The 13,100-nt window shown below is 54.8% G+C and overlaps 1 protein-coding gene across 1 annotated transcript in view; it reads right to left on the bottom strand.

Moving 5' to 3' along the window:
• Positions 1-679: 679 nt before the first annotated feature.
• Positions 680-13,100, bottom strand: part of LOC306931193 (centrosomal protein of 152 kDa-like) — an 88,674-nt gene continuing 76,253 nt past the window's right edge. Inside the window, exons 28-30 of the mRNA XM_079512432.1 lie at positions 3,237-3,340; positions 2,121-2,420; positions 680-1,548 (exon numbers count right to left, since the gene is read on the bottom strand). Coding sequence (XP_079368558.1) covers positions 1,232-1,548; positions 2,121-2,420; positions 3,237-3,340 — 721 coding nt within the window. The 3' untranslated portion in view covers positions 680-1,231. The remainder of the gene's footprint in view (positions 1,549-2,120; positions 2,421-3,236; positions 3,341-13,100) is intronic.

A 13,100-nucleotide genomic window follows, 5' to 3' on the forward strand; every position in this document is an offset into this window, starting at 1 on the left:
CCCGCCGGCATGGACCCGCCCATGGACCCGCCCATGGACCCGCCCATGGACCCGCCCCGATGGACCCGCCCATGGACCCGCCCATGGACCCGCCCATGGACCCGCCCCGATGGACCCGCCGGCATGGACCCGCCCATGGACCCGCCCATGGACCCGCCCATGGACCCGCCCCGATGGACCCGCCCATGGACCCGCCCATGGACCCGCCCATGGACCCGCCCCGATGGACCCGCCCATGGACCCGCCCATGGACCCGCCCATGGACCCGCCCATGGACCCGCCCCGATGGACCCGCCCATGGACCCGCCCATGGACCCGCCCATGGACCCGCCCATGGACCCGCCCATGGACCCGCCCATGGACCCGCCCCTGGACCCGCCCCTGGACCCGCCCCGATGGACCCGCCCATGGACCCGCCCATGGACCCGCCCCGATGGACCCGCCCATGGACCCGCCCATGGACCCGCCCCGATGGACCCGCCCATGGACCCGCCCCGATGGACCCGCCCATGGACCCGCCCATGGACCCGCCCATGGACCCGCCCATGGACCCGCCCCGATGGACCCGCCCCGATGGACCCGCCCCGATGGACCCGCCCATGGACCCGCCCATGGACCCGCCCATGGACCTGCCCCGATGGACCCGCCCATGGACCCGCCCCGATGGACCCGCCCATGGACCCGCCTCAGGGACAGACTCTCTCTGGGGCTGTAAGGTCATCACATAATGCTGGAGGTCCAGGACAGGTCCAGACTCTCTCTGGGGCTGTAAGGTCATCACATAATGCTGGAGGTCCAGGACAGGTCCAGACTCTCTCTAGGGCTGTAAGGTCATCACATAATGCTGGAGGTCCAGGACAGGTCCAGACTCTCTCTGGGGCTGTAAGGTCATCACATAATGCTGGAGGTCCAGGACAGGTCCAGACTCTCTCTAGGGCTGTAAGGTCATCACATAATGCTGGAGGTCCAGGACAGGTCCAGACTCTCTCTGGGGCTGTAAGGTCATCACATAATGCTGGAGGTCCAGGACAGGTCCAGACTCTCTCTAGGGCTGTAAGGTCATCACATAATGCTGGAGGTCCAGGACAGGTCCAGACTCTCTCTAGGGCTGTAAGGTCATCACATAATGCTGGAGGTCCAGGACAGGTCCAGACTCTCTCTAGGGCTGTAAGGTCATCACATAATGCTGGAGGTCCAGGACAGGTCCAGACTCTCTCTAGGAGCGTTGGACCTAGAGGTGGTGAGAGGAGGGCGTCGGCACGTTGGCCATGATCTCGTTATAAACGGTGAAGTCGGAGCTGTCGGGAGTCAGATATCCTCCGAACGCCGACCGCGCCTCCTCGTCCAGAGAGACTCCGGACGCCGGCGAGCGCTCGTCCGGAGATCCGCGGAGCAACGGAGAGACGGCTCCGGGGAAGGCCCGGTCACCATGCGCCCATTGGTGGTCTCTGACCGGAACTTCCTGCATCGTCGTCCAATCAGAGCTGCCGAGGAGGGTCACGTGATCCCTGGACGTCTTTCTGCCTCTCACAGGTACGGTGGTGACACCTGGTGGTGAGCAGAGGGAGCGAACGTGTGGACAGTTTACAATTTAGGCGTGAATTTACAATAAGCATTTAGCAGACGCTCTTAATCCATTTTGGACGGGAACCCCTTCTGGTGGTTAGCATTATGTTGTGCTTTAGCTATTGAAAAATAGCAGATCTACAAGCTCATAGCGCGCCACCGAGTGGCGCGATACGAGCTTGTAGGTCTGCTATTTTTGAAAAATCGAAGAACGACTGACATAGAAACATAGCTTTTTCAGAAAACTGTCAGGATGTAGAAGACATTTTTAGAATCTGATCTCAGGTCAAAATGGGTTAATCCAGAAAACAACACAAGGTAATAAATACATAGAAATTGTCATCTAGGATCGGCTACGGTGGTGTGAAGATGTGAGTTTTCAGACTACGACTGCACTTTTACTCAAGTACACTTTTACTCAAGTACACTTTTACTCAAGTACACTTTTACTCAAGTACACTTTTACTCAAGTACATTGTGAATTTTAGTTCACAGTTAGGAGTAGTTCTACATTGCAGTATTGATACTTTATTTTATGTAAAACATTTGAATACTTTTTCCTCCACTGGGGGATGGTGAGGGTCTGCATGGTAGCAGGTGGGGGTCTTTCGTCCCAGAGGTGGTCCTCATATCCGGGTGGGTCTCGGTGCTCTGGGGGTCTTTCGTCCCAGAGGTGGTCCTCATATCCGGGTGGGTCTCGGTGCTCTGGGGGTCTTTCGTCCCAGAGGTGGTCCTCATATCCGGGTGGGTCTCGGTGCTCTGGGGGTCTTTCGTCCCAGAGGTGGTCCTCATATCCGGGTGGGTCTCGGTGCTCTGGGGGTCCGAGACGGCGGGACACTCAGAGACCTTGACCACTGTGTGGAAATCACAACATTGAATCACAACATTGAATCACAACATTGAATCACAACATTGAATCACAACATTGAATCACAACATTGAAATGCAGTGGTTTTATTTCACGTGAAATGAAACCACTTGTAAACAAACACTACTTCTAGACTTCTACACATTGTTATATCCTATTCAGGGATGGGCCTTGTTGGCCTTAAAATTCAAAATCGGTGTTGAACCGATATCAAGATAAATAGATAATATATCTGTTTTAGCCTATATTTTTATTTTATGATTGTTATGTTGAAGAATTAAATGAAAGCCTGAGAAAGCCTTTTGTGACGATGAAGGCTGTGTTTTCTGGGGAAGTTTTCAAAAGGGTCAACAAGTGGGAACATTTTAGAATCTATGTCCATGTTGTAGATATGGGCCAACATTTACATAACGGTGCATTCCTAGTTTTGGAATAAAGAGACATTGCTTTTTCAAACCCTGATATAACCCATTTTGGGGCGGGAACCCCTGTTGGTGTTAGCATTATGTTATGCTTTAGCTATTGAAAAATAGCAGACCTACAAGCTCATAGCGCGCCACCGAGTGGCGCGCTATGAGCTTGTATGTCTGCTATTTTTGAAAAAATCGAAGAACCACTGACATAGAAACATAGCTTTTTCAGAAAACTGTCAGGATGTAGAAGACATTTTATAGAATCTGATCTCAGGTCAGAATGGGATAACCCCCAGCCACTTTCAAAAAGGAGTGAAATACTTAACGATCTGATGACTCCCCCCCGACAACTTTAAAAGTCCTACCATGTGTACGAGCCCCTTACTCACCCTGTACATTGGGGCTCTTCCCTGGTTTCCTCTTGACGGGGGTCTCCAGGACTCGGGCCATAGACGCCAGCTTGCTGGCAGCGTTCATGATCTTCTTCTCCGCCCTACAGACGGTGAAAGAACCATTTTCTATTTACTGACTAGACGGTGAGAGACCAGCTTTACTAACAGTTTGCAATGTAGGCATTTATCAGACACTCTTAACCCGGAGCGACTCACAGTAAGCGAGAACACCACATGGTAATACATCAAATACATAAACAATAGTCATGGAGAATCACAAGTACTCTGTCCTCAATCGGTCAGCAGATCCTGCAGACCGCTCAGGGTTAGGCTGTTTTAGGGTTTAGGGGGTTTAACCCATTTCTATATGGGTGGCGGTGGCTCAGGGGTAGAGTGGCTGGATGGTAACCGCAAGGTTGCCTGTTCGAACCTGGGCTCCCCCAGAGTTAGTGTCGAAGTGTCCTTGAGCAAGACACTGAACCCCAAATTGCTCCCGATGTGCTGGCTAGTGCCTTGCATGGTTTCTGCCGCCATCGGTGTATGAATGTGTGTGTGAATGGATTAATTGATGCACAATCTATGTAAATCGCCTTGGATAAAGGCGCTATATAAATGCACCATTTCCCATTTCTATCCTGACAGTTTTCTGAAAAAGCTATGTTTCTGTGTCGTTCAAAAATAGCAGACCTACAAGCTTGTACTAGCCCACCGAGTGGCGCGCTATGAGCTTGTAGATCTGCTATTTTTCAATAGCTAAAGCATAACATAATGCTAACACCAAAAGGGGTTCCCGCCCAAAATGGGTTAACCCATTTAGACCTGAGGCCAGATTCTACACACGTTTTCTGAAAAACCCTATGTTTCTATATCAGTGGAATACATCGCGACGCAATTGCCGACGCTCCGTATCAGGACAATCTTTCGCACGATATCGCCGCCGGAGTGCTCGCTCTGCCTCCACGTCTGCGTAGACGAGGTACCAAAAGGACCCTCTCCGAGTTAAATTAACAGTGATTTTACAATATACATTGGGGGTCCCAGAGATAGAAATGCCATACAATGGGGAGGGGGGTGGGGGGGGGGGGGGGGGCGTAGCCTAATTCAGGTCAAACCTGGGGGGGGGGTCCTTGAAGGTAAAGGTTTAGGGACAGGGGGTTTACCCAGTACTCTGTCCTCCAGTAGATGGGGTTTTGGGGGGTAGTAAAGGGACAGGGGGTTTACCTACTCCAGTAGAGGGGGTTTGGGGGGTAGTAAAGGGACAGGGGGTTTACCTACTCCAGTAGAGGGGGTTTGGGGGGTAGTAAAGGGACAGGGGGTTTACCTACTCCAGTAGATGGGGTTTGGGGGGTAGTAAAGGGACAGGGGGTTTACCTACTCCAGTAGAGGGGGTTTGGGGGGTAGTAAAGGGACAGGGGGTTTACCTACTCCAGTGGAGGGGGTTTGGGGGGTAGTAAAGGGACAGGGGGTTTACCTACTCCAGTAGAGGGGGTTTGGGGGGTAGTAAAGGGACAGGGGGTTTACCTACTCCAGTAGATGGGGTTTGGGGGGTAGTAAAGGGACAGGGGGTTTACCTACTCCAGTGGAGGGGGTTTGGGGGGTAGTAAAGGGACAGGGGGTTTACCTACTCCAGTGGAGGGGGTTTGGGGGGTAGTAAAGGGACAGGGGGTTTACCTACTCCAGTAGATGGGGTTTGGGGGGTAGTAAAGGGACAGGGGGTTTACCTACTCCAGTAGAGGGGGTTTGGGGGGTAGTAAAGGGACAGGGGGTTTACCTACTCCAGTGGAGGGGGTTTGGGGGGTAGTAAAGGGACAGGGGGTTTACCTACTCCAGTAGATGGGGTTTGGGGGGTAGTAAAGGGACAGGGGGTTTACCTACTCCAGTGGAGGGGGTTTGGGGGGTAGTAAAGGGACAGGGGGTTTACCTACTCCAGTAGAGGGGGTTTGGGGGGTAGTAAAGGGACAGGGGGTTTACCTACTCCAGTAGATGGGGTTTGGGGGGTAGTAAAGGGACAGGGGGTTTACCTACTCCAGTAGAGGGGGTTTGGGGGGTAGTAAAGGGACAGGGGGTTTACCTACTCCAGTGGAGGGGGTTTGGGGGGTAGTAAAGGGACAGGGGGTTTACCTACTCCAGTGGAGGGGGTTTGGGGGGTAGTAAAGGGACAGGGGGTTTACCTACTCCAGTAGATGGGGTTTGGGGGGTAGTAAAGGGACAGGGGGTTTACCTACTCCAGTAGATGGGGTTTGGGGGGTAGTAAAGGGACAGGGGGTTTACCTACTCCAGTAGAGGGGGTTTGGGGGGTAGTAAAGGGACAGGGGGTTTACCTACTCCAGTAGATGGGGTTTGGGGGGTAGTAAAGGGACAGGGGGTTTACCTACTCCAGTGGAGGGGGTTTGGGGGGGTAGTAAAGGGACAGGGGGTTTACCTACTCCAGTAGAGGGGGTTTGGGGGGTAGTAAAGGGACAGGGGGTTTACCTACTCCAGTAGATGGGGTTTGGGGGGTAGTAAAGGGACAGGGGGTTTACCTACTCCAGTAGATGGGGTTTGGGGGGTAGTAAAGGGACAGGGGGTTTACCTACTCCAGTAGAGGGGGTTTGGGGGGTAGTAAAGGGACAGGGGGTTTACCTACTCCAGTGGAGGGGGTTTGGGGGGTAGTAAAGGGACAGGGGGTTTACCTACTCCAGTAGATGGGGTTTGGGGGGTAGTAAAGGGACAGGGGGTTTACCTACTCCAGTGGAGGGGGTTTGGGGGGTAGTAAAGGGACAGGGGGTTTACCTACTCCAGTAGAGGGGGTTTGGGGGGTAGTAAAGGGACAGGGGGTTTACCTACTCCAGTAGAGGGGGTTTGGGGGGTAGTAAAGGGACAGGGGGTTTACCTACTCCAGTGGAGGGGGTTTGGGGGGTAGTAAAGGGACAGGGGGTTTACCTACTCCAGTAGAGGGGGTTTGGGGGGTAGTAAAGGGACAGGGGGTTTACCTACTCCAGTAGATGGGGTTTGGGGGGTAGTAAAGGGACAGGGGGTTTACCTACTCCAGTGGATGGGGTTTGGGGGGTAGTAAAGGGACAGGGGGTTTACCTACTCCAGTGGAGGGGGTTTGGGGGGTAGTAAAGGGACAGGGGGTTTACCTACTCCAGTGGAGGGGGTTTGGGGGGTAGTAAAGGGACAGGGGGTTTACCTACTCCAGTAGAGGGGGTTTGGGGGGTAGTAAAGGGACAGGGGGTTTACCTACTCCAGTAGAGGGGGTTTGGGGGGTAGTAAAGGGACAGGGGGTTTACCTACTCCAGTGGAGGGGGTTTGGGGGGTAGTAAAGGGACAGGGGGTTTACCTACTCCAGTGGAGGGGGTTTGGGGGGTAGTAAAGGGACAGGGGGTTTACCTACTCCAGTGGAGGGGGTTTGGGGGGTAGTAAAGGGACAGGGGGTTTACCTACTCCAGTAGAGGGGGTTTGGGGGGTAGTAAAGGGACAGGGGGTTTACCTACTCCAGTAGAGGGGGTTTGGGGGGTAGTAAAGGGACAGGGGGTTTACCTACTCCAGTAGAGGGGGTTTGGGGGGTAGTAAAGGGACAGGGGGTTTACCTACTCCAGTAGATGGGGTTTGGGGGGTAGTAAAGGGACAGGGGGTTTACCTACTCCAGTAGAGGGGGTTTGGGGGGTAGTAAAGGGACAGGGGGTTTACCTACTCCAGTGGAGGGGGTTTGGGGGGTAGTAAAGGGACAGGGGGTTTACCTACTCCAGTGGAGGGGGTTTGGGGGGTAGTAAAGGGACAGGGGGTTTACCTACTCCAGTAGAGGGGGTTTGGGGGGTAGTAAAGGGACAGGGGGTTTACCTACTCCAGTAGATGGGGTTTGGGGGGTAGTAAAGGGACAGGGGGTTTACCTACTCCAGTGGAGGGGGTTTGGGGGGTAGTAAAGGGACAGGGGGTTTACCTACCTCAGTGGAGGGGGTTTGGGGGGTAGTAAAGGGACAGGGGGTTTACCTACTCCAGTGGAGGGGGTTTGGGGGGTAGTAAAGGGACAGGGGGTTTACCTACTCCAGTGGAGGGGGTTTGGGGGGTAGTAAAGGGACAGGGGGTTTACCTACTCCAGTGGAGGGGGTTTGGGGGGGTAGTAAAGGGACAGGGGGTTTACCTACTCCAGTAGATGGGGTTTGGGGGGTAGTAAAGGGACAGGGGGTTTACCTACTCCAGTAGAGGGGGTTTGGGGGGTAGTAAAGGGACAGGGGGTTTACCTACTCCAGTAGAGGGGGTTTGGGGGGTAGTAAAGGGACAGGGGGTTTACCTACTCCAGTGGAGGGGGTTTGGGGGGTAGTAAAGGGACAGGGGGTTTACCTACTCCAGTAGATGGGGTTTGGGGGGTAGTAAAGGGACAGGGGGTTTACCTACTCCAGTAGATGGGGTTTGGGGGGTAGTAAAGGGACAGGGGGTTTACCTACTCCAGTAGAGGGGGTTTGGGGGGTAGTAAAGGGACAGGGGGTTTACCTACTCCAGTAGATGGGGTTTGGGGGGTAGTAAAGGGACAGGGGGTTTACCTACTCCAGTAGAGGGGGTTTGGGGGGTAGTAAAGGGACAGGGGGTTTACCTACTCCAGTGGAGGGGGTTTGGGGGGTAGTAAAGGGACAGGGGGTTTACCTACTCCAGTGGAGGGGGTTTGGGGGGTAGTAAAGGGACAGGGGGTTTACCTACTCCAGTGGAGGGGGTTTGGGGGGTAGTAAAGGGACAGGGGGTTTACCTACTCCAGTGGAGGGGGTTTGGGGGGTAGTAAAGGGACAGGGGGTTTACCTACTCCAGTAGAGGGGGTTTGGGGGGTAGTAAAGGGACAGGGGGTTTACCTACTCCAGTAGAGGGGGTTTGGGGGGTAGTAAAGGGACAGGGGGTTTACCTACTCCAGTGGAGGGGGTTTGGGGGGTAGTAAAGGGACAGGGGGTTTACCTACTCCAGTAGAGGGGGTTTGGGGGGTAGTAAAGGGACAGGGGGTTTACCTACTCCAGTAGAGGGGGTTTGGGGGGTAGTAAAGGGACAGGGGGTTTACCTACTCCAGTAGATGGGGTTTGGGGGGTAGTAAAGGGACAGGGGGTTTACCTACTCCAGTAGAGGGGGTTTGGGGGGTAGTAAAGGGACAGGGGGTTTACCTACTCCAGTAGATGGGGTTTGGGGGGTAGTAAAGGGACAGGGGGTTTACCTACTCCAGTAGAGGGGGTTTGGGGGGTAGTAAAGGGACAGGGGGTTTACCTACTCCAGTGGAGGGGGTTTGGGGGGTAGTAAAGGGACAGGGGGTTTACCTACTCCAGTAGATGGGGTTTGGGGGGTAGTAAAGGGACAGGGGTTTACCTACTCCAGTAGATGGGGTTTGGGGGGTAGTAAAGGGACAGGGGGTTTACCTACTCCAGTAGAGGGGGTTTGGGGGGTAGTAAAGGGACAGGGGGTTTACCTACTCCAGTAGAGGGGGTTTGGGGGGTAGTAAAGGGACAGGGGGTTTACCTACTCCAGTAGAGGGGGTTTGGGGGGTAGTAAAGGGACAGGGGGTTTACCTACTCCAGTAGAGGGGGTTTGGGGGGTAGTAAAGGGACAGGGGGTTTACCTACTCCAGTGGAGGGGGTTTGGGGGGTAGTAAAGGGACAGGGGGTTTACCTACTCCAGTAGAGGGGGTTTGGGGGGTAGTAAAGGGACAGGGGGTTTACCTACTCCAGTAGAGGGGGTTTGGGGGTAGTAAAGGGACAGGGGGTTTACCTACTCCAGTGGAGGGGGTTTGGGGGGTAGTAAAGGGACAGGGGGTTTACCTACTCCAGTAGATGGGGTTTGGGGGGTAGTAAAGGGACAGGGGGTTTACCTACTCCAGTAGATGGGGTTTGGGGGGTAGTAAAGGGACAGGGGGTTTACCTACTCCAGTAGATGGGGTTTGGGGGGTAGTAAAGGGACAGGGGGTTTACCTACTCCAGTGGAGGGGGTTTGGGGGGTAGTAAAGGGACAGGGGGTTTACCTACTCCAGTAGAGGGGGTTTGGGGGGTAGTAAAGGGACAGGGGGTTTACCTACTCCAGTAGAGGGGGTTTGGGGGGTAGTAAAGGGACAGGGGGTTTACCTACTCCAGTAGATGGGGTTTTGGGGGGTAGTAAAGGGACAGGGGGTTTACCTACTCCAGTGGAGGGGGTTTGGGGGGTAGTAAAGGGACAGGGGGTTTACCTACTCCAGTAGAGGGGGTTTGGGGGGTAGTAAAGGGACAGGGGGTTTACCTACTCCAGTGGAGGGGGTTTGGGGGTAGTAAAGGGACAGGGGGTTTACCTACTCCAGTAGAGGGGGTTTGGGGGGTAGTAAAGGGACAGGGGGTTTACCTACTCCAGTAGATGGGGTTTGGGGGGTAGTAAAGGGACAGGGGGTTTACCTACTCCAGTGGAGGGGGTTTGGGGGGTAGTAAAGGGACAGGGGGTTTACCTACTCCAGTAGAGGGGGTTTGGGGGGTAGTAAAGGGACAGGGGTTTACCTACTCCAGTGGAGGGGGTTTGGGGGGTAGTAAAGGGACAGGGGGTTTACCTACTCCAGTAGAGGGGGTTTGGGGGGTAGTAAAGGGACAGGGGGTTTACCTACTCCAGTGGAGGGGGTTTGGGGGGTAGTAAAGGGACAGGGGGTTTACCTACTCCAGTGGAGGGGGTTTGGGGGGGTAGTAAAGGGACAGGGGGTTTACCTACTCCAGTAGAGGGGGTTTGGGGGGTAGTAAAGGGACAGGGGGTTTACCTACTCCAGTAGAGGGGGTTTGGGGGGTAGTAAAGGGACAGGGGGTTTACCTACTCCAGTAGAGGGGGTTTGGGGGGTAGTAAAGGGACAGGACAGGGGGTTTACCTACTCCAGTAGAGGGGGTTTGGGGGGTAGTAAAGGGACAGGGGTTTACCTACTCCAGTGGAGGGGGTTTGGGGGGTAGTAAAGGGACAGGGGGTTTACCTACTCCAGTAGAGGGGGTTTGGGGGGTAGTAAAGGGACAGGGGGTTTACCTACTCCAGTAGAGGGGGTTTGGGGGGTAGTAAAGGGACAGGGGTTTACCTACTCCAGTAGAGGGGGTTTGGGGGGTAGTAAAGGGACAGGGGTTTACCTACTCCAGTAGAGGGGTTTGGGGGGTAGTAAAGGGACAGGGGGTTTACCTACTCCAGTGGAGGGGGTTTGGGGGGTAGTAAAGGGACAGGGGGTTTACCTACTCCAGTAGAGGGGGTTTGGGGGGTAGTAAAGGGACAGGGGGTTTACCTACTCCAGTAGAGGGGGTTTGGGGGGTAGTAAAGGGACAGGGGGTTTACCTACTCCAGTGGAGGGGGTTTGGGGGGTAGTAAAGGGACAGGGGGTTTACCTACTCCAGTAGAGGGGTTTGGGGGGTAGTAAAGGGACAGGGGGTTTACCTACTCCAGTGGAGGGGGTTTGGGGGGTAGTAAAGGGACAGGGGTTTACCTACTCCAGTGGAGGGGGTTTGGGGGGTAGTAAAGGGACAGGGGGTTTACCTACTCCAGTAGATGGGGTTTGGGGGGTAGTAAAGGGACAGGGGGTTTACCTACTCCAGTGGAGGGGGTTTGGGGGGTAGTAAAGGGACAGGGGGTTTACCTACTCCAGTAGAGGGGGTTTGGGGGGTAGTAAAGGGACAGGGGGTTTACCTACTCCAGTAGAGGGGGTTTGGGGGGTAGTAAAGGGACAGGGGGTTTACCTACTCCAGTAGATGGGGTTTGGGGGGTAGTAAAGGGACAGGGGGTTTACCTACTCCAGTGGAGGGGGTTTGGGGGGTAGTAAAGGGACAGGGGGTTTACCTACTCCAGTAGAGGGGGTTTGGGGGGTAGTAAAGGGACAGGGGTTTACCTACTCCAGTGGAGGGGGTTTGGGGGGTAGTAAAGGGACAGGGGGTTTACCTACTCCAGTAGAGGGGGTTTGGGGGGTAGTAAAGGGACAGGGGGTTTACCTACTCCAGTAGATGGGGTTTGGGGGGTAGTAAAGGGACAGGGGGTTTACCTACTCCAGTGGAGGGGGTTTGGGGGGTAGTAAAGGGACAGGGGGTTTACCTACTCCAGTAGAGGGGGTTTGGGGGGTAGTAAAGGGACAGGGGGTTTACCTACTCCAGTGGAGGGGGTTTGGGGGGTAGTAAAGGGACAGGGGGTTTACCTACTCCAGTAGAGGGGGTTTGGGGGGTAGTAAAGGGACAGGGGGTTTACCTACTCCAGTGGAGGGGGTTTGGGGGTAGTAAAGGGACAGGGGGTTTACCTACTCCAGTGGAGGGGGTTTGGGGGGGTAGTAAAGGGACAGGGGGTTTACCTACTCCAGTAGAGGGGGTTTGGGGGGTAGTAAAGGGACAGGGGGTTTACCTACTCCAGTAGAGGGGGTTTGGGGGGTAGTAAAGGGACAGGGGGTTTACCTACTCCAGTAGAGGGGGTTTGGGGGGTAGTAAAGGGACAGGGGGTTTACCTACTCCAGTGGAGGGGGTTTGGGGGGTAGTAAAGGGACAGGGGGTTTACCTACTCCAGTAGAGGGGGTTTGGGGGGTAGTAAAGGGACAGGGGGTTTACCTACTCCAGTGGAGGGGGTTTGGGGGGTAGTAAAGGGACAGGGGGTTTTACCTACTCCAGTAGATGGGGTTTGGGGGGTAGTAAAGGGACAGGGGGTTTACCTACTCCAGTAGAGGGGGTTTGGGGGGTAGTAAAGGGACAGGGGGTTTACCTACTCCAGTAGATGGGGTTTGGGGGGTAGTAAAGGGACAGGGGGTTTACCTACTCCAGTAGATGGGGTTTGGGGGGTAGTAAAGGGACAGGGGGTTTACCTACTCCAGTAGAGGGGGTTTGGGGGGTAGTAAAGGGACAGGGGGTTTACCTACTCCAGTAGATGGGGTTTCGGGGGGTAGTAAAGGGACAGGGGGTTTACCTACTCCAGTGGAGGGGGTTTGGGGGGTAGTAAAGGGACAGGGGGTTTACCTACTCCAGTGGAGGGGGTTTGGGGGGTAGTAAAGGGACAGGGGGTTTACCTACTCCAGTAGAGGGGGTTTGGGGGGTAGTAAAGGGACAGGGGGTTTAACCTACTCCAGTGGAGGGGGTTTGGGGGGTAGTAAAGGGACAGGGGGTTTACCTACTCCAGTAGAGGGGGTTTGGGGGGTAGTAAAGGGACAGGGGGTTTACCTACTCCAGTGGAGGGGGTTTGGGGGGTAGTAAAGGGACAGGGGGTTTACCTACTCCAGTAGATGGGGTTTGGGGGGTAGTAAAGGGACAGGGGGTTTACCTACTCCAGTAGATGGGGTTTGGGGGGTAGTAAAGGGACAGGGGGTTTACCTACTCCAGTAGAGGGGGTTTGGGGGGTAGTAAAGGGACAGGGGGTTTACCTACTCCAGTAGATGGGGTTTGGGGGGTAGTAAAGGGACAGGGGGTTTACCTACTCCAGTAGAGGGGGTTTGGGGGGTAGTAAAGGGACAGGGGGTTTACCTACTCCAGTAGATGGGGTTTGGGGGGTAGTAAAGGGACAGGGGGTTTACCTACTCCAGTAGAGGGGGTTTGGGGGGTAGTAAAGGGACAGGGGGTTTACCTACTCCAGTGGAGGGGGTTTGGGGGGTAGTAAAGGGACAGGGGGTTTACCTACTCCAGTGGAGGGGGTTTGGGGGGTAGTAAAGGGACAGGGGGTTTACCTACTCCAGTAGATGGGGTTTGGGGGGTAGTAAAGGGACAGGGGGTTTACCTACTCCAGTAGAGGGGGTTTGGGGGGTAGTAAAGGGACAGGGGGTTTACCTACTCCAGTAGATGGGGTTTGGGGGGTAGTAAAGGGACAGGGGTTTACCTACTCCAGTAGAGGGGGTTTGGGGGGTAGTAAAGGGACAGGGGGTTTACCTACTCCAGTAGATGGGGTTTGGGGGGTAGTAAAGGGACA

This window comes from Electrona antarctica (genome assembly GCF_951216825.1).
Source record: "Electrona antarctica genome assembly, chromosome: 10".
In the NCBI taxonomy this organism is placed as follows: Eukaryota; Metazoa; Chordata; class Actinopteri; order Myctophiformes; family Myctophidae; genus Electrona; species Electrona antarctica.